Genomic DNA, 22,619 nt, shown 5'->3' with positions numbered 1-22,619 from the left:
GCAGTGTCGGGGGTCTTTATCCATGGAATAATCAAAGTATACAAAGCATAATCCGTGCCTGGGAAGGCGGGCTGTCGTCGGTAGAATAATCCGGTATACAGGTCCACTCGCTCGTCGGCTCTGGGGCTCCTCGGGTGCAGCTTCACGTGGGGTCAACCACCCTGGATAAGCAGCCAGTTCTCTGCCCGAAACGATGGGGTACTGACCACGGTAGTATTCTCACCGCACGAAGCACTATATATTAACAGACTATTATTAGCTTAATAGACTACGTCCAACTCGACGATATAGTGCCAAATATGACTATTCAAATATTAATATACACGATGTCTCAATACCGATGGTAGGCGAACTTGGCCTTACTCCCACACGTGGCGTCGCGGGGAGGCTTTACGTCTGTGACTCTATTGGAGGGTAAGAAACTGGACTGAAAAGAAAGTCCTACTTTAGTAGCGCAGTATATATACGCACTATGAACAAATAGTCCCATTAGTGGTGCGGTAGCCAGATTCCTACGCGGAACTAGGACTTGTTCGTACATGTGGAGCGGTACGTTTGAACTGGGTCTGAGGGGTATGGCAGCCTGGCACCAAGGTCTCGACCAATAGTAGAATGGAGACTATTATGGGATGTTCAGTAGGCTAGAATGGATATTCAATGCATATTGTACAAGGAATATACAAGGGATATCAGGGAATATTAGAGAATATACAAATACAATTAAATATATATATATAAATAAATATATATATTCGGTTTAATCTGGCCCTTCACAACAATGAGCCATAGGTTAGGGACGGGGTTGTTGTTATTTTTTCTGTACATGCTTTTATTGGGCTTGTGGTTCTATATTTTAAAGGTTGTTAATTTGACTGGATGAGCAGTAGTGTTGTCAAAAATATCGAAGTATCGATACATATCGATACTGAATATTTAAAACGGTTTCGATACTCATTTCCCGAAATACCGATACTTTCTGCAGTATCGATACCAGCTGGCTTGCTCCCGCAAGTTGTTGACAGACAGACAGACACGCTGTTGCAGAGCACACTGGCCCCTCCGCCTCCTCCTCAGAGACCAACAGACACGCGCTGCTGCAGCCTCCTCCCCCTCACAGACGCGTCAGACCTGTCTTCAGTTTGTAAACAAAGCTATTAGCTAACGTTAGCTAGTCCTTTAGCTCAGTCCGTTAGCTCCGTTAGCTTATGCTAGCTAGCTGGCCACCTTTATAAATTAATTACTTCATGGAAACGGAGTAACGTTAGGTCGAGTTCATTCATACTACACTAGTACACGTATGAACTCGACATAACGTTACCCCGTTTCCAACGTTAGGTCGAGTTCATTCATACTACACTAGTACACGTATGAACTCGACATTATGTTACCCCGTTTCCAACGTTAGGTCGAGTTCATTCATACTACACTAGTACACGTATGAACTCGACATAACGTTACCCCGTTTCCAACGTTAGGTCGAGAGCATATCTCTCTCTCTCTCGCTCTCGCTCTCGCTCTCGCGCTCGCTCGCTCGCTCTCTCTCTCTCTCTCTCTCTCTCTCTCTCTCTCTCTCTCTCTCTCTCTCTCTCTCTCTCTCTCTCTCATGAAAATTGTTGTAGTTGTTGTTTTAACCAAATAAAAAGCAGCAGCACTATTGCATAACTGAGTCATGTTTGCTATGTATTTCTTTCTTTAGGGGAGTTTGTTTCAGTTTTAGCATGATGTTTTATAGATGGCTAGGTTAAACAGGTTTTTGTTTTTAAGAGGGGTTTGATTTAGATTAGATAATTTAGTTATTTTTAAATGTGTGATCTAAAGATAAACAAAGGGTTTTAACACTTTAACTGCCGGAAGACGCTTTTAGGCGTCCTTCCCCGCCATGCTCAAGTTGCCGAAGACGCCGTAACTCGTCTTTGATATCAATATTTCAAAAATCTGTGATCGGAATCATATTTCCTTTCCGGGGCCCTGAGACACAAGTGTGATCTCCTCTCAATCCTCTAGCGGTTCAAGACCGCCATCTGGTGGCCGATCGGCAGATCAAAAAAACGGATGTTACCTTTAACCCGGCAGGACTCATTCCATATGTGGTCCGGGCACTCGCTAATGTTAGAGAGACTCAGTCTTCACACAGTGAACATCGATCGCTGCAAATAACTCGAAAAAACAACATGATTTGGACGTATATATTATTATACAACCTGGAAATGGACCGGATATTTCTATATCCCATAATAGGAAAATGTCTGTTCCACGCTCATCGCCCAACGGCGCGAAGAAGATACGGTAAGATTCAGCGTTATTTTTCAATGTGTACGATACTAACTGCTATGATGAACATTTGACCCACATTAGATGAATGGTATAACGCTGCCCACGGAATTATAAACGCCCCCTCGGCCATCCGGTCAACATCAGATTACGTGTAGTAACTTCCAGAAGTCCGTCCAGTTGGATTTTTTTATATCGCGCCGATTGCTATCAAACTGTATTTGATCATCAATATAATGCATTTGGGGCTATAAATCACGTTCTGGAGAAATCTGCAGAAAGAGATGAAAACATACTTATACTTTAGATCATATTTTAGTATGAATATGTGAATGAAAAAGTTTAACGTTCATACACCCTGAACAATACATATAGGACATTGAATGGGCCCTAATAATGGCAATTTAGCAATAGAATTTAAAAAGTTATAGCCCTGCAAAGAAGGGGAACTTCTACATAGACAAATAGAGCTGGCAACCTATGGTATATCATGAATTTAGCCTTAGGCAATCAAAGTGTTAAAAGTGTTATATTTATCTTCTCTTATAGTACCAGAGAGAAGCTGAGGAGAATCAACCAGCAACAAAAGCTACATTTGTTAAAAAGATTATAATAATAAATAAATTGGTATCGAAATGGTATCGAAGTATCGATACTTTTCAAGGTATTGTATCGAAGTCGAAATTCCAGTATCGTGACAACACTAATGAGCAGACATGGTCAGTTGACTTGCACAGAGAGAGAGAGACCCGTGTGAGGCTGCAATCAATAACGCACTTAATGTCTTGGGAGAGCAAGAGTGCTTTTCAGTGCACGTTCAGTGCAGTCACTTCATGAGTATGGGAATGGGCAAGAGGGCATTTATATTTAGGGCTCCTTCCGATTGGAATAATTGACCAAATCAATTTCGATCTCCATGTGGTATATTTAAAACAACTTTATTATATATATATATATATATATATATATATATATATATATATATATATATATATATATATATATATTCTCAAGGGGTTTATCCTACGAAACAAGGATTAGTTTAACTGTTTTGGGACCAGCTTGATTGACATTTACAGCTAACATAATGTTAGTTTAGGTAATTGATCTGTCAGCTTGTAGGATATAATCGCACACATCTATTTGAATCCCAAATGTGAGTGAAATGCTTGCACTGTCGAGTCCTGGAATCACGAACAGACAATATGCAAAATGCTGACACTGTTGACACGCCCACTACGCAAAGTGTGCTCTCTCTCTCACTCACTCACTCACTCACTCACTCACTCACTGCTGTGGTCACACATCCACTCAACTCAGAAAACACGGCACCAGCCTATTATTCTAGAGTATATGGCTGTGATACCTTTCTAGTACCGTTGTATCGTGCAATCCTAGTCAGCAGCACACTGCACACAAGATAATTTTTCTGCACAAACCCTAGTAACTACTGCCATCTTGGGTACTTCACTGGTGTGCGTGCGCTTGCTTGCGTGCTCTTGTCTCCACTTGAGTTGTCGCAGTCCAACAGTCTCTCAGCCAACGTGTACTCAAAGTTATTATGATTCAGTGTCTTTCATCTCCATCGCCGGGGGCTTTCTGATGGCTTCATGATGTCACTGGCTCGCTCCGGGCCAAGGCGCGGCCTCCTCCCTGCCGCTCCTGGGTTCCAGCACTTTCCTTAAGGCAGGCGGCTCAAGAGCGATGACTCTGTTGGAACGGTACTGCTGGTAATGCACGATGCGTAAGGCCAAGCGGCCTTATAAAAGACTTATCCAAATTGAATAAACCCTTTCATGGTAATTCTTATTAGGTTAACATGGCAAATGAACTATTTATGTACAGGACACACAACAGGCACCTTACAGCTATATTGACCCAGTTAGTCCTGCCTCTGGAAGTCTTTCTATCCTCACATGACTGTGGGCCTGGCGCTGAAGTGATGGATTAGACTGGTCTGCCAACATAACATCAGCTCTTCCCAAGCTGCCTGGGGTCTGACACACACGCATTCACTCACACATTCACACATGCACACACGCACTCACACACGCACACACGCATGCACACACGCACACACGCATGCACACATTCACACACACATTCACACACGCACGCACGCACGCACGCACGCACGCACGCACGCACGCACGCACGCACACACACACACACACACACACACACACACACACACACACACACACACACACACACACACACACACACACACACACACACACACACACACACACACACACACACACACACACACACACACACACACACACACACACACACACACACACACACACACACACACACACACACACACACACCAGAAAACAGCTCCAAAGGAGCTGGAGGGAGAGGAGGGAACCAGATTAAAATGACCAACTGCCTTTGCTTTTTTTGCTGACCTGGCTTAGGCTCATACTGACATCATTAGGATCCCTGAAGAAGGACAGTGTTACAGAAACCCTTTTGGTTTCTTTACAGCACCGTATTGTGTACCGCACTGAGACGGAGAGCGCGAGCGCGGAATAATCTTAATGTTGTGGAGTCAGCTCTGTGTCCATCAGGCTGCCATCCTTCACTCTGGATTTAGGCAATAGGTCACTCTGCGCATCAAGCGACTGTCGAGCAGCCAAGAACTACGAGGTTATGATATATATGTTATATGGTATTTTAAATTAGATTAGATAAGATCCAGATGTATTGTCATTATACAGCACAAGTACAGAGTACAACGAAAAGAAGTTTGGCTTCCAACCAGAGTGCAGATGTAACATTTTACTGGGCTCCCTTTATTTTCTCTGCGCTCCGTCTATCCTGTCTGGTCCAAATGGGAATGGTGGCATGGAAGCGTAAGTGATCTTGGAATGAGGACGTCCACTTAACCACGTACACTTAACCACGTGCTGGGAACTGTGCCATTTACAGTAGAGTTGTTCCGATACCGATACCAGTATCGGAAATGCCGCCGATACTGCCTAAAATGCTGGTATCGGTATCGGCAAATACCCTCTAATTTTGCGCTCCGATACCACGTAATTTATCAACAACACTGCGGTCTGCTGTGAGCATTATAAAACAAACGTGTGTTTAACCAACCGTGAATTAAATTGTCAATGTTGTTTGTCATTTTAACAGCAGATACTTTCTTAAATGCCATCCTCCCGACAGAGCGGTGTTGACGGGGAGCTCTGATGGGTTTGCTTGGTTGTGTTATTAGCATTGAATAGCTAACCGAAAGCTAGCGTTAACTAACGTTAAAGGTTTAGCCATAACGTTACCTTGGCTAAAGTTGGGGCTATTCATAATCCAGCAATAATGGCTGCAGACCTGCAAGCAAAGTACAGCAAGTTGGCAAAGGAGTATTCCAACGTAAATCACATTTTCACCAGTAACGTTAGTCTTTCCATCTCCCGGTAGCTCATGCTAGCTAACCTAGCTCACGTTAGCGTCGTCACTGAACCACCTCGCGTACACAATTAACCCTTTATCTGCCAGGGATTATTCTGATCTTAATCCCCTCTCTGCCACCACTGTAAGTCTATGGAGATGTTCCCCTTCTTTGCAGGGCTATAACTTTTTAAATTGTATTGCTAAATAGACATTACTATGGCCCATTCAACGTCAAGTATCTATCGTTTAGGATGTAGCAACGTTCTACTTTTTCATTCACATATTCATACTAAAATACGGTCTAAAGTATAAATATGTTTTTATCGTTTTCTGCAGCATTCTGCAGAACGCGAGTTATAGCTATAAATACATATATTACATCATCAAATGTAGTTTGATACCGATTGACGTCATATTAAAACTTTCAATTGTACAAGGTCCTAAACGTCCTGCCTCATCATCTGCTGGTGACCGGAGTGGGGGGGGGGGGGGGGTTTATAAGTCTGTGGCCGACGTTAAATCATTCATGTAGTATGGGCGATACATAGATCACAGCAGTTTATATGGATCATAATATTCAAACACGCTGAAACTTACCGCATCTTCCTCTGACCGTTGGGTGGTCAGCGTGGAGCAGAAAGTTCGCGATTATGGGATGTTGCTATATGTGATCCATTTCCAGGTTGTATAATAGTATATACGTCCAAATCATGTTGTTTATCGAGTCATTGGCAACGGATCGCTGTGCAGTGTGTCGAGCCGGAGTCCCGCTAATGATAGCGAGTGCCCGGACCGAATATGGATGAGCACCACTTCCGGCGCGTCACTTCCTGTTTGGGCGATCCGCCGATCGGCCACCAGATGGCGCACTTGAACCGTTGGAGAGTTGAGAGGAGATCAACAGGAGATTCCAAGTCTCCGTGGGTGAAATATGATTGCCATCACAGATTTTCAAAATATTGATCTCAAAGACGCCTTACGGCATCATTGGCAGATTACGCATGGGGGAGAATGACGTGGTAACACGTCATTGGCGAATAAAAGGTTAATGACATGTTGCGGACAGCCATATCGGTGACAATGTTTAGCTTTTAGTGCCAAATGATAAGAGTCTGAGGCGGAGTCTCAAAAGAGAATGTTGAATATTTATTGTGCAAAAATCACAACAGATCCTCTGCTACTTCAACGGAGCCTTGGAAGCAAGTGCAACAACGAATAATGTCCGTGTGGATCATTGGAGTAGGGTATATCTGCAGTGCTGCAGCCCCATACTCGTTGATTAATGATACTAATACAAATCTATACAATCACCTGTTGTTGAATAAATACCATTACTTTCTAGTTATTACTAAAAAAAACAGTATATATAAAACAGTAGCTGTATATAAAAAAAAAAAAAAAAAATTTGTATTTTTTTTTTATTCTTTTTTTCTTTTTTTTAATGTATGCACTGGTATCGGATCAGTATCGGTATCGGCCGATACCAAAAAGCTTAGGTATCGGATCGGAAAGGAAACAATGGTATCGGAACATCTCTAATTTACAGTAGCGGATTGACACATGACATGACAGGAGGTAGAGCAGGGCCGTCCTCATTCCAAGATAACCTACGCTTCCATGCAACTGTTTTTACTATTATGTACCTTACTACTATGCTACTATACTAATACCTATCATGCAAATGTGTTACTATGCACTCAGAGTGTAACACTCAAGTTCGACACTATTTGATGAACAACGCCACTGACCCTTAGCTGCCAGAGATGTACCCCTCCTGCTGACTTGTTCACAATTTGTAAGTCGCTTTGGATATAGGCGTCAGCTAAATGACTAAATGTAAAGTTTCTGGTTCGATCCCGGCTCCTCCAGGACAGCGTATCGAAAGTGTCCCACCTAAACAACCTAACTGCTCCCAACGGGCAGGTTGGCGCCTTGCATGGTTGCCTCAGCCATCTGTGTTAAGGGGCGAATGTGAAGCATGTGAAGTTGCAAAGCGTTTTTGGATAAACGCGCTACATAAATGCAGTCCATTTCCCATTAGGATAAGAGTACAACAGAGGAGACCAGCTTTATCTTGTTATTGAGCCAACCTAATCCTGCCCTTGAGTCCTCTGGAATCCCCATGACTAAGCCCTGGCACCACATCACCCTCATGCACCTCCACTGGCTTCCAGTCAAGTCCTGCATCAACTTTAAGATCCTCCTCATAACCTACAAATCCCTTGCCCCCCGGTACCTAGCTGACCTCCATCCCTACATCCCACCCCTGAGGTGGCGGTCCTCTGACTCCGGTCTCCTCTCCATCCCCACCACCAACCTGCTCACTGTCTGCAACGCTACATCCCTGGGCCCTCATTTATCAATAATGCGTAGAAAGAGTTCTAAGCATGGAATTTAGAATGTCTATACGCACAGAAAAATCGGGATTTATCAACCGTGCGTGCGCAGGTCGTACGCACACTCCGTGTTGATAAATACCAATGTTCTTACCGTCTATGCTCGTGCATGATTGTAAGCATTTGCATACAGAACCGCCCCTAATTAACCATATATGGTAATGAAACACCCCCATGAAATGTGAAATAATGGACTAAGCGAACTATGAGAAGCTTCACTGAGAGCGAGATTGATCACGGAGGTCTAACCAACAAATTGAACGTATACAGCATTTTCCGTTGTGAACAATCTTATTTGGAAACATGACACACAGAATAATAGTATTTAGCTTTTTATTTGAAACAATATTTAATCGCGTTTGGAGGTGGGTGTTCTGCGTCTGCCCCCCCCGTGCCAAACAAGCAGGCCAACTGCGATTTTGTGCGGCGCGTGAGCCTGTTATAATTGCGCTCCTGTTGGGTCGTTCAGAGTCATTAACTATGGCTTCAGTGGATAACCCCGATCACCTGCATTTAAGTGATATTTTAATTACAGATACCCCAGTAATAACATTACAATTGAATTAAATAAAATGTATTAACTCACCAATAAGCCACCCGTCTTCAACAGCGTCTCCATGGACACGAAGGCCCACAGAACTGTTCTGCACTATCAGCAGATTATCTGTACATTGACCGAGTAGAATCTCTTTCTATTGACATAACTGAATTTGTTGATTGATGGAGCTTTGACAGCTATACATGGGTACACATTATATTGCTCTGATGGGAAATGCCCGAGCGATCTCCAATCTCACGCTGAGAATCCCAGGGTGGAGACTGAGAGGACTTGAATGTGCACGTGATGGCATTTGTGCGCGTTGTTTCATGCTCCAATTTGTGTCCCGGGTAGCGGACTACTCTCTCGGCAAATAGACTGCCATATCCGTGACAAGTCTTCCGATAACGCAAGATAGGGTTTGACAATAATTACACTCATGTCTCTATTTTACAATTAACTATAATGAATTACGGGTCCGAACACATCAGTGTTGAAACTAATACATGAAAGTTTATTTCCGCGTCTGTTGCAGTCTTTATATTCTACCGCTTGGTGACATGTACGCACGGTCTGAGCTGTGCATAGATATACGCACAATCTCAAGCACGCGTTCATTTAGATAAATCCCACAATTTGCTTAGAAATGATCGCACGCACGGTTTACACACATATCTGTGCGTACGCAGCATTGATAAATGAGGGCCCAGGACTCTCAACTCAACTTCACCAAATTTGTCAATGACTCTGCCTGACTTCCCTCTTTTTACTAATTGTTCCTCTGATCTCCTTCCCCTTAGTTTTTCCCCACCTCAGCCTTGGGTTTCCTGAAAGGCACTATATAAATGATTAATTATAAGAAATTATTATTATTATGAAGGTATGCAGTGTCCGTGTACCTCTGGGTCTGGAAGTATTTTCTCCGTAGCCTCTGGTGAAAATTAAGATTAGCCACAGTATTATTCCTATGCAACATAGAAACACACATTTCTCCCGAGATTTTAAAGCAGTTCCATATGGGCTATTTAATGTAAAATGAACAGATATATTTGGTTGGTAGGGTTTTTTCAACCCCATTTTAATTGAGCCTTCAATCATGTTTTTTAACGAGCACGAATTAAATCTATCTTTTATGATCTCTGAGAACAGTGTACATGGTGAAACTGTTTTGAATCAATCACCCGAGGCTGACGCCATAGGGAAGATACTGTTGGAGCCAGAGCCTGTATTGGGTCCAATTTAACCACAATGCACCTTGCCATCTCTTATCGTCTCAGTGGTTAGATGGTGGCATTCGGTGCTTCAGCACCATGGGCTTAATGCAGGGCTTCCCAAGCGGGGTCACTGTGGGCTATATCTGGCCCCCCACAGCATTCCTTTAGCTCCCTTCAATATTTGACGAGGGCTTTTGAGAGCACTTATTGTTGAGGCATAACAAACATGGTTGCCTAAGGAACTAATGTACATTACTTTTTTAAACATAATCTATGCCAAATCAAATACGGCTCTAGTCTGCACCCAGTTACATTTAAGCCCCTGACTCTGGAAGTCACAGATTTTGGGCACCCCTGGTTTAATAATTGAACCCTTGCACCGAAGAACCATATATATATAAGTTCTGTTTTGATGTTTTTCTGGACATATTTGCAGTTGTGAAGTTAATAAAAATCACTTGGAGTGTAAATGTGATATCTACGACTCAACCTCCACTGTCTTTAACTATGAGTAAACACAACACTCCAACTTACCATCTTTAGATAATACAGTACTCCACCTCTACTGTCTTTAACCCTTTCACTACCACACTACAGAAGGTTAACCGTCTGTAGTGTGGTTGTGAAAGGGTTAACCTTTTGTCGTGTGGTAGTGAAAGGGTTAACCTTCTGTATAGACCACTGCACTTCCGCATTACATTGAAATCGGGGAGGAGATAGCGGGGGGAGCAAATTAATGAATGTGGATGAGAGCCTTGATGCAAGTGGTTGCAGCTACGGCTGTGGGGGTGCTAGAGACATGATCGAATAGACTTGTATGCGCCTGAGTCTCCTGAACACGGCGCGACCCACTCCTAATCGATCAGAACTAAATCGGCAGAGCTTAAGTCCCGTTTTCAGCACCTACTCCCCATACGCATGCGCAGATTGCCAACTGAGTCTGAACGACGCGAGACGACGCGCGAATTAATGTTGAATGTTCCATCAGAGCGGGGGGGGCTTGTGGTGGTAGTGTGAGCGGCTATAGACCACTGCACTTAAATATAAACATTAGTCTACCTGGAGACTCGATGAGGTAGTTGTAGATGTCGCCATAAGACGCGTCTGGCCATTGAGTGGGATAATTTTTCCATTATCCTGTTCGGCTGATAGGACACTGGCCAGTGGCCATCGAAGCAGGCACAAGCTCCCCCGCTCTGATGGAACATTCAACATTCATTTGCGCTTCGTCTCGCGTCGTTCAGACTCAGTTGGCAATCTGTGCATGCGTATGGGCAGTAGGTGCTGAAAAGGGGACTTTAGCTCGGCCGATTTAGTTCTGATCGATTAGGAGTGGGTTGCGCCGTGTTCAGGAGACTCAGGCGCATACAAGTCTATTCGATCATGTCTCTAGCACCCCCACAGCCGTAGCTGCAACCACTTACATCAAGGCTCTCATCCACATTCATTAATTTGCTCCCCCCGCTATCTCCTCCCCGATTTCAGAATCCCGGAAGTGTTGCGGTGGTCTATCGTCGCTAGGGTTGGGTACCATTCACATTTGAACCAATACCGGTACCTGTGAATCAATAGCGGTACCCAACGGTACCTTTTTTTCTGTACTTTAGTCTCTCAAAATGTAATCTACCTACCTCAGTTGTAAAAAAAAAATCCAAACTTCAAATAATTTATTATCATTATTATTTATTTATAACCATTTGTTAATATATATATAATATTGCAGCGAGCGTTGTCTCCATCTAGCTTTGTAAAGTGTAACCACACTTGCGACCGTTTTCGGCTTGCCATTGCTTCGACTGCTTTGTTGTTGAATCAAGTCAAATCCTAGCCAAGTCTGTATTGTGCGCGCGAACGTTGACGTGAACGTGCGGCACACTTCATAGGTTTTGTTTTGCGGTAAACTAAACGTTGACGTCATCGGATTAAAACAGTTAATTTTTTTTTAAATGTGGCGCCGGTGGATCTCACGTGAATCGGTACTCGGTAGTACCGACGTGATTCGGTCATACCCTTAAAAGTACAGAATTCGGTACCCACCCCTAATTGCCGCAGTGGAAGGGTTAACCCTTTGGTAGTGTGGTAGTGTAAGGGTTAACTATGAGTAAACAACACTAACTGGGTGTAACGCCCCGAACTCACTGCTCACGAACGAATTTCACGTGCGGCTCCCTCGTGAGATCGCGCGCCTGGTCAGGCACACTGGACCTACGACTTGAGCGTGCGGAAGCGCACCGAGGAAGGCATATTTACATTGGGACAGCTGTAAATGCCTAGTCTATATGCGAAGTCAGTCATTTTAGAATGATGATCAGTGTGACTGTACTCCTGAAAGAGCAGCGTGTAGCCCCAACAGCAGCAAGAGCTTATTATTATTATTATTATTATTATTATTATTATTATTATTATTATTATTATTATTATTATTATTATTATTATTATTATTATGCAACATTGTAATAGTTATAGGTATAAACAAACATACAGACAAACATTCAAGGCGTTTATTTGCAGATACAGACACAGCTGGTTGAACAACATCTATATCTGTGGTAATAATGCAGATATTCAATTGTATTTCTGTGACAATGCGCGTGGCGCGCCGCCTCAAATAGGATCGAGGCGAAAAAATAGCTTGCCGCTCGCCAGCCACTCGGGAGGCGCGCTCCCGCTCGCGGCCAGTGTGCCTACTATCGCAGTTAACATGGGAGCGGAAGTGAAGAGGCAGCCGCCCGTCTGTCCGTCCGTGTTCATTCGTGAGCAGTGTGCTCGGGGCGTAACGCCCCGAACTCACTGCTCACGAACGAATTTCACGTGCGGCTCCCTCGTGAGATTGCGCGCCTGGTCAGGCACACTGGACCTACGACTTGAGCGTGCGGAAGCGCACCGAGGAAGGCATATTTACATTGGGACAGCTGTAAATGCCTAGTCTATATGCGAAGTCAGTCATTTTAGAATGATGATCAGTGTGACTGTACTCCTGAAAGAGCAGCGTGTAGCCCCAGCAGCAGCAAGAGCTTATTATTATTATTATTATTATTATTATTATTATTATTATTATTATTATTATTATTATTATTATTATTATTATTATTATTATTATGCAACATTGTAATAGTTATAGGTATAAACAAACATACAGACAAACATTCAAGGCGTTTATTTGCAGATACAGACACAGCTGGTTGAACAACATCTATATCTGTGGTAATAATGCAGATATTCAATTGTATTTCTGTGACAATGCGCGTGGCGCGCCGCCTCAAATAGGATCGAGGCGAAAAAATAGCTTGCCGCTCGCGAGTCACTCGGGAGGCGCGCTCCCGCTCGCGGCCAGTGTGCCTACTATCGTCCGTTAACATGGGAGCGGAAGTGAAGAGGCAGCCGCCCGTCCGTCCGTCCGTGTTCGTTCGTGAGCAGTGAGTTCGGGCCGTGACGGTACGTGTATTCGTCCCGCGAATTTACGTTACGGCCGTCACGGTGCGGTACGCGCACCCATGCGACGAATACGCCCCACATCGCAAACACACCCACATGCAGGCACTCGCGAGGTCCGTGCGAGAACAGCGCGCGTGGCCGGGCACACCGAGCTCAGACTTCAGAGCGGCGAAAGTGCACGGAGGAGAAAGGCACATTTACAGCTGCAGGGTCATTACAGTTTTCTTTCGTTTTCTTGTTCGCCCAATAACGTTAACCGAATGAAACCAATGGAAAGAAACACACACACGCGCGCCAACAAACACATCAACATTCTCCCCCGCCAGACTCACAGGCACAATCAAATAAAAAGAAGAAACATACTTTTCCGGACAGAATCGATCATCTGAGCTCCACTGTGTTTAAATCCAAATAATCCTCTGCCATTGTTGTAATATGTCATCTGTTCTCTAGTATTCAGTCTGGTCGTGAAGTTAAATTCTCTCAGTTTTCAGTGAAACTGAAACTTAGCAAGGATAAGTTTAAAGGGGCAGTAAGCAAGTGGATGCCTGAACACAGAATGACACCAGTATCACTAATTACCATGGCAAGCCTATAGAAAATTATTCTATTTAATAATAATAATTATCATAATTATCATAAATATAATATATAAAAAAAATATATATAAAAAAAATAATTATATTAATAATAATTATTATAATTTTTTTTCTGTTGTACCGAACTCGTACCGAACCGTGACCCCAATACCGAGGTACGTACCGAACCGTGGCTTCTGTGTACCGTTACACCCCTTTACCATCTTTAGATAATACAGTAGGAAAACATTTGTTCCCCTGAAAACGTAAAAACAGAGTTATGGTTCTTCGTCTGAGGTACTCATTGACGAGTCGCGAATTAACTTTAATGCCTTCCAATGCAAAGACTACATTCCCCATGATGTTCTCTCTCTCTCTCTCTCTCTCTCTCTCTCTCTCTCTCTCTCTCTCTCTCTCTCTCTCTCTCTCTCTCTTCTCTCTCTCCTGCAACAGAAAGAGATCCAGGCCATGAGTCAGTGCCACCACCCAAACATAGTGTCCTACTACACCTCCTTTGTGGTGAAGGATGAGCTGTGGCTGGTCATGAGGCTGCTCAGTGGTGGTAAGTGTCTCTGTTTCCCATCTGTCCCTCTCTGGCCCTCTCTGTCCCTCGTCCGCCTCCTCCTCCCACCAACCCCTTTACCATCGTGCTGCTGCACCTTGTCCCCCCATCTGAATATCTAGTTATCTGGAATGACAAATAGCCTAATTCACTTCATAGGGATGTCCTGATATCTACATGAGCTTTTGGATAGCAGCAGGCAGCAGCTATTCTTCCTGGGGTCCAATAACTAATTACATGGTGACAACACAATACATTCACACCCATGAAAATATATTGTCAAAACACATTAAAAACCAAAACAATAAATAACACACTTAAACAAAACCAACACCCTGCAATTAGACAAAGCAAATAGTCTGATTGTGTATTTGTGCCAATTGGCTAAAAGGGGCGTGGCAATGGGAGTGGCCTATCGCCAAAAGGTCACAGCTATTGTACATTTGCGCTTGTTTATTGCAAGGTAAGATAAACCTACCGACTTCAACTAAATCTTCTCCAAGATTCAAGACTTTATTGCCACACAACTTAGTTGTTGCCTCAGTGTGCTCATGACAGAACAACAAACAATCAAAACGCATTACAAATAACAGTCAAAACACATAACCGATTCCATAGAACATGATGACACTGTTATTGTTTTTTTCAAATGTTTGTCCTACGATTGTGTCAAAATAAAGTAATCAAATCAAACATTACATACATCTGTAGATGTCCAATCACTTACTGGGTTTAACAGTCCCAAGAGGAAAGACCAGTGCAAAATAAGAACAACATGGCAGGTGGTAGTGGTAGTAGTGCTTTGCTTTCATGATGTGCTTATGCAGAATTGGGAGCCATTCAGTGATTGTTTTGAGGGAACGGGATGTCTTTGTTTTGATGGAGTGTTTTTGCTGAGGGGAGAGTTATTAACAGGGGCTTGGCAGGGTGCATGGAGTCCTGCAGTATTCTTGCGCTGAATCCGGGTCTCGTAGATTTCAGAGATGGTGAGTTTGCAGCTCATGATTGTTGAGGCGGAGACTAGTGAACAATTCTGTCTCGCTGCTTCCTCTGCTGAGCTGTGGAATTACCATAAACCACACGGATATAGATGAGGTGAGAACGCTTTCTATCAGCAGCTCTGTGGAACTGTGCTCTGGACACCCCAGGCAATAGTCTTTTTTGGTGGACTATTTTGATGATGCAGATCGAGTTCGTCGCCCCATTTCAGAGAGAAGGAGATTGTTGTTCCGCGAAACCTGTCCACTCTTTCCACCTCCAGGCCATTGATGGGCAGTGGCAGGGGAGCCTTCCCACTCTTTCGTTTTGGAGGCGGTTCAGTTCCGAGTTGTAGAGACAGCAGCACCAGTCAACCAGAGACGAAACCTAATTTCTGTAGGCTGATCCATTGTCACATAAGATCAGCCCCTACCACTGTTGTGTCGTCAGCCAATGTAAACATTTTAACAGTGAAATGCAGTCCTTTGCGTACAGGTACAATGAATATAGGAGAGGTGATGGTACGCAAACCTGAGAGGCACCAGTGTTTATGGAGCCGGTTTTTAGAGCGCCTGTTGTTAATTTTGACTTCTGGTGTTCTATGCTGTAGAACCCAATGACATAAAGAGTGATCGACTCCCAGTTGCCTTATCAAACTTATCAAAACGTTTTGTAGCAAAAATCGTATTAAAAGCAGAGCTATAGGCTACACACCCCATGCATAAGTGACGAGTCGTTTCGAAGAGCTTCAGGATGGAATGGAGACGGAGGGACACGGCATCCTCTGCAGACCTGTAGAGCTGCAGAGAGGGGCACGGCATCCTCTGCAGACCTGTAGAGCTGCAGAGAGGGGCACAGCATCCTCTGCAGACCTGTAGAGCTGCAGAGAGGGACACAGCATCCTCTGCAGACCTGTAGAGCTGCAGAGAGGGGATACAAGATCAGGGCATGCTGCCTTCCTGCTGCTCTGTGTTTACAGCAGATTCCTCACCGCACATACACCTCTATCACAAAAGGAGGCGTTAGGGAACTGGTCTTATTAGGCTATGATTGATTGCAAGCGACAGTAGAATTAATTGAGACTTGTCAGGCAGCTTGGGGGTCATCATTGACTACTGGAACAGTGGTTTTATAGGAGCTATTAGATCCTTTTTTGCCTCGATTAGTTCAGTTAGCAGTTAACAGTGCTTGCAGGTTCGGCTTCATGGCAGAATGAGTCTAGCATGTCAATCACTCTGTTATCCATCAGAACCTCATTGGGGGCGGGACAAATCTCATGAGAAAGGCACTACAGAGGCCATAGTTTCCTCCCCTGAAATTTCGTTGTATACTTGTGTGCAATGACAATTAAAAGTCTATTCTATTCTATAACACTGGTTACAGAATGATAACAAATCTTTATAGACATGCATATGACTTTACACAGCTATTATTTGACACTTTACAGCCCCATTATTTGCTGTTCCTGTACATTTATGCATATTTTGAACATTAATGAATATATTTTGCTTGAGTTGGTTTTAGTGCTATTAGATTGATGCATGTATTATGCTGTTTGATTATTTAAAAGATTAGACATTTTGTAAATAAAAATGTTTTTATTTGTATTATTAGTTAACACAAATATTGTATTGGTATCAGCAGAGACTCAAGGTCGTGGTATCGGAAATTAAAAAGTGGTATGGAGTCATCCCTATTAATCACCACACCATACACACCAGCCATGCAAACCCACAAGAGGCAGCAAGACACTCATGTAACACTCTTGTTGAACTGTAACTGCAGATGGTACAATAACTGCAGATGGAATGCAAAGCATAACGGCCATACCCCCCCTCCCCTCATCCTCCTCGGTCATGTTTTAGGAGACCGTTGGTGACTCCTAAGTGTTACAAGCAGCTGTGGTTTAGATACAGGGGAGGTGGCCTTCACACACAGAAGATTGAGACGGGCATTTGGGCAGCAGCCAGCAATGACAGCCTAGCGACTACAGTATGACTATACTAGAGGGAGAGGGGTGGTGGTGGAGAGGGTACAGGGCTGCCTCCTGCCTCTGAGGGTTCGGGGCTGTTCAGTGAGTGTGATTGTGGGGAATGTGACAGCACTGATCCTCATTGTGTCCTGTGAGAGCTGCAGCTCTTCCTGGTCCCCCCCCCCCCCCCCCCCCGGCTCAGTGCAGAGGGCTAATAACAGGGCAGAGGTAATAACAGCCCTGTAGACTGGCATCAGAGCGCCCTGTGGCAGCGCTGCAATTACCTAGTGACAGGTGGAGGTGAGAGGAGGATACAGGAGCCAAGCCACCAAAGAGGAGAGGGGATGGAGAGGTAGGGCTGGGAGCTATGAACACTAATGTGGAGTTTGTCTTCTGGTTGCCCGACTGTGCCCGACTGGTTCTCGAGCTCTCTCTCGCAAACATGCACATCTCTCTAACGTTGAGAGATGGGGGTCACCCAACTGTCGTGAAGACAGTTGGCGCTCTCATTGATTGTCACAGATCTCATAGAAACTCTCACATTCCTACGCATAAGGTTAAACGACATTCCACGCCCAAAGAGGAAGTTAACAAACCGGTGCTACCTATTATTATTATTATTATTATTATTATTATTATTATTATTATTATTATTATTATTATTATTATTATTATTATTATTATTATTATTATTATTATTATTATTATTATTATTATTATTATTATTATTATTATTATTATTATTATTATTATATTTCCCCTTAACTCATTCAGCGCCAGAGGTCGCTGTTTACCTTACCGTTGAAATGCCAACGCCTTTTAACACTGAGTGCCACTCACGAGATTTCTCGGGTTTTTAATAGTGACGTAGAATGCCACTCACGAGATTTCTCGGATTCTTTTTTTTTTTTTTTTTGCGATCTGAAAAATTATTGCATCACCCGAGCCTACCTGAGTATAGCCGAGGGGCGCTGGCGATCACTGTGGAAAAAAGCGCCCCCTGTCGTCTCCCAGATGACATAAGTGATTTTGGAATAGACTCAATGAAAATGAATGGGGAAAAAAATCCGGTACTCCACATTTTCCAGTTCACTGATCCAGCCGGGGTTACCAGAGTTCATTCTGGAGCCTCAGAGCCCCGCGGATCATGGAGTTCTACTGTATCGCGTTGGATCCATACACGTATCGATTTTTTCGAATGGTGATCAGGAATTGGAATATACCAGTTGGATACCATCTGATGTCAGGTAAGGACTCTATGTTATCAGTGGTAGGATAATCAGAGTAAGTTTGATGAAGTTATAAGCTGTTTTGTGAAATGTCTTCTTTCGGTTTCACTGTAAAAGTCCGTGAGGAAATCAACGGAGCGATTATCAGTGCGCGGCCGTAATGTGCTTGCGTGCACGTATAATATTGATCATCTAGTGTTTATTTGAAAACGATTCATAAAAATGCCGACGAATATCAACGTTGTGGAATATTCCACTAAAAGACGATTTTCATAGAATGCTCCAGAATGAGCTGTTTTTTATATCAAAACGGGGGCTTTTCTAACTGCTCTGAAACGGAAACGACGCGATAAAAAAACAATCTGCCTTCACAGCACTGACTGGAAAATAGTCTTTGATAATGCGATGGGCAGATTAGACACATAGCCATAATTTAAAACATAGATTAGGCGATATTAACGTTAACATTGGCGCCGATGGTGGCATTCAAGCGGTAAAACGGAAAACTAGGCGTGGCGCTCAAAGTGTTAACATGGGGATACGTGGCTGTGTTTGCAGGCCTAAAGCTATATTATATATTATAGCTATGGATCTAATAATATAGTCAATTGTCATTGAGTTTCTTCTGGTCAAGATGCAAAAAAACAGATAATTTTTCCATCCATACATTCCCGTTTTATACCGTCGTGAATATGAGTGTAGTTTCAGGGCGGTATGGTGTAATTTCCAAAATGCTGCGTAATGGCCGGCAACGTGTATTATAGTAAAAGCGTTACTGTTCTGAAATCAAATTTAGATTATCGGTATTATGTTTCATCATGGATGCATGAAAGGGGGGGGGGGCCCTCTGTGCTTTGATCGCTAACAACGGAACACGCCACACACACACGCACACACCACACACACACGCCCCGATCGCATGAAGGAATTTTTGGATCAACGCAATATTGATACCATATAGCCCTTACCTTGACCAGGATCTGTCCCGAAAAGAATATTCCAATTATCTGATCGCCATTCCAAGTACTGATGTCGATCGTGTTGCCAATGTAATCCAGCAATGAACATGAACCGGGGGGGTCCGACCCTCGTCGATGCATGCGTTATAAGCGTTTGGCTTGCCCGACTAGTTAGACCCTGCCCGAAGGCCGCAGATCGGCCCACACACCAAGCCACATCGTTTCAAATGGAGTGCAATACCGGCCACAAGGCGGCAGGCGGCGGTATTGGACTTTTGCAATCTCAGACCCATCCCCAGTGATAACACAGGCTGCCTGCATGTTTTATGAATGGAAATATCGAATAAAAGAAATAACGATGAAAACCTGAGTATACTCTGGTTTTTCGGGGGTCCTGGCACTCAACGTTCTGCGAGTTAACCCGACTATAGTCGGGTCCTGCGCCCAATGTGTTAACATATTGAATAAATAAATAATATTATATATTTCAAACTAAATGGGTTGAAAAAGGTTAAATAACGTTTTAAAGTTAAAAAGCGCCTTTGAGCATTTGGAAAAGTGCTATATAAATCCGATGTATTATTATTAAATTATTGTATTTTGCGGCGTTTGTGCTGCCTTGTTTATTCACTGTGTCCGATGATGAAAGTAGCCATAAAGGTGTGGTTTCCTAACGCAAAAAAGGCTGTTTACTTTTCTGATAACTACATTACTGCATAATTGATGAATGAGCTGAATTTTTGGTTATTTGTGGTACTTTGTATAAACCAATTCAAAGTTATTATCAAATTTTTCGGGGCGCCCTTGTGGCGCATACCATAGTGCCACGCGCACCTACGCGGCCGACCCGGGTTCGATCCCAGCACCCGACGTTATTTGTCGCATGTCCTCCCCACCTCTCCTCCTGTTCGCCCTCTCCTCTGTCGGTCCTGCGTGACCAAGAAAAGCTGTACAAATGCTAAAATGCTTTTTTATAATGTAAATTTCTCCACAATTTTTCATCAGATTGCAACGCCGTTTTTTGCTAGACGTTCACAGAAAGGTAGATAAACTAACTGTGTTCTGTTTTTATGGCAATAACATTCAGGTTTGTGGGAGATAATCCTGAAAAATAAGAGAAATAAAAAAAGTTTATCCAGAAGTCAGAAGATTGACAGGGGCTGGCGTGAGCTGGGTAGTGTAGTTTTTAGGAATTTGAAAGCCCATAGAAAGCCCTGGGTCTCTTCCTTCAAAAGACTGCACTCACTTTTGGCTGCGTTACTTCCTCCCGTCAATATGTGCCGGTTTCCGACTCAATGCCCTGAGATTTCTATAATCTTATATTTCACTAATAACAGTTAAAATCATTGGTAAACAAACGTAATGCTGAAAATATACACTTTGATTGCTGTTTTGACACGGTTAGTGTCTTCTTTACTCTTGGCTACACTTGAAAAGAAAACGCAATGCAACATTAATTCATACATTCTGTAGAGATGGATTTATGGCGTGATGTCATTTGCGGTCCAGTACCGGACCGCTCGAGCTTAAGAGGTTAACCCTGTGAGTAGAGCTGCCGCGGTATTGATGTTTTCCTTACCGCACAAATTTGCAAAATATTTCCTACCGCCGCGGTTATTATTAGTTTGAATGCATTTTTTTTTTAGTAGTAGTCTACTTTTTATAGCATATAGCCTGCCTCTAGTCTAAATGTCTATCTTTAGAGGATGACTTGTGCAGCATGAATATTGTTTGGGATTCGGCAAGCACGCCGAAGACTTTGCGATCTTCTTTGAGGAAAAAGTGGAGAACATCCGCAGCTCCTTCTCCCAACCCCCACCCATTCCAAATGCTGAATCGAGAACCTCATCCTTCACTCTGTCATCTTTCTCTCCCATTACAGAAGCAGAGACCCTGACACTGGTAACGTCAAACCGTCCGACTACTTGCCAGCTGGACCAGCTACCCTCCCCACTCCTCCAGACCATAGCACCAGACATCCTCCCATTCCTAACTGCAACCATCAACTCCTCACTCAACTCGGGGGTGGTCCCCACCTCCCTAAAACAAGCCAGAGTCACGCCGCTCATAAAAAAACCAACCCTGAACCCTACCGTCATAGGCAACTACCGTCCTGTCTCTCTTCTCTCCTTCCTTTCTAAAACACTTGAACGTGCTGTATCCAACCAACTTACTGCTTATCTCTTACAGAATGACCTCCTAGACCCTAATCAGTCAGGCTTCAGGACTGGTCACTCCACAGAGACAGCCCTCATTGCGGTCACAGAGGCACTTCACTTAGCAAAAGCGAAAGGCCTCTCCTCTGTCCTGATTCTCCTAGATCTATCTGCAGCCTTCGACACAGTCAACCACCAGATCCTCCTTGCGGCCCTCGCAGGAATGGGAGTGGCTGGCTCTGCGCTGACATGGCTGTCATCATACCTCAATGACCGCTCCTACCAAGTGTCATGGAGAGGGACCCTGTCGGCCACCCGCCCCCTGCGGACGGGTGTCCCCCAGGGCTCGGTTTTAGGACCCCTTCTCTTCTCCCTCTACACTAAATCACTGGGTAACATTATCACGTCTCATGGCTTCTCCTACCATTGTTATGCCGACGATACTCAACTCTTCCTCTCCTTCCCTCCCTCAGATATCCACGTCTCTGAGCGGATCTCGGCCTGTCTGTCCGACATCTCAGCCTGGATGACGTCCAACCACCTCAAACTGAACCTAAGCAAAACAGAATTGCTCCACCTGCCGGCCAAATCCTCCCCCCTAACCGACCTTTCAATCACAGTCGAGAATACAGCTGTGACTGCGTCCCCGACCGCCAAGAACCTTGGTGTTGTCCTCGACGACCAGTTGAACTTCTCTGCTCACATCGCAGCGACGACCAGAACCTGCCGATTCCTCCTGAGCAACGTCAGAAGGATACGCCCCTTCCTGACAAAAGAAGCCACCCAACTCCTCGTCCAATCAACAGTCATCTCCCGCCTCGACTACTGCAATGCACTGCTCGCTGGCCTCCCGGCCACTGCCACTAAGCCTCTTCAACTCATTCAGAACGCAGCGGCCCGCCTGATCTCAAACCTACCGAAGTCGG

General features: G+C 44.0%; 1 protein-coding gene across 2 annotated transcripts in view; it reads left to right on the top strand.

Annotated features, from left to right (window-relative positions):
* oxsr1b (oxidative stress responsive kinase 1b) overlaps positions 1 to 22,619 on the top strand; it is a 198,506-nt gene that overhangs the window by 104,640 nt on the left and 71,247 nt on the right. For both annotated transcript variants that reach the window (XM_084326512.1, XM_084326513.1), the window contains exon 3: positions 14,291 to 14,399. In XM_084326512.1, the coding sequence (XP_084182638.1) occupies positions 14,291 to 14,399 (109 nt within the window). The remainder of the gene's footprint in view (positions 1 to 14,290; positions 14,400 to 22,619) is intronic.

The sequence above is a fragment of the Notolepis coatsorum genome, assembly GCF_963971535.1.
Source record: "Notolepis coatsorum genome assembly, chromosome: 12".
Taxonomy (NCBI): Eukaryota; Metazoa; Chordata; class Actinopteri; order Aulopiformes; family Paralepididae; genus Notolepis; species Notolepis coatsorum.
Note: the sequence above shows the minus strand (reverse complement) of the source record. Positions and strands in the feature narration are given on the sequence as shown.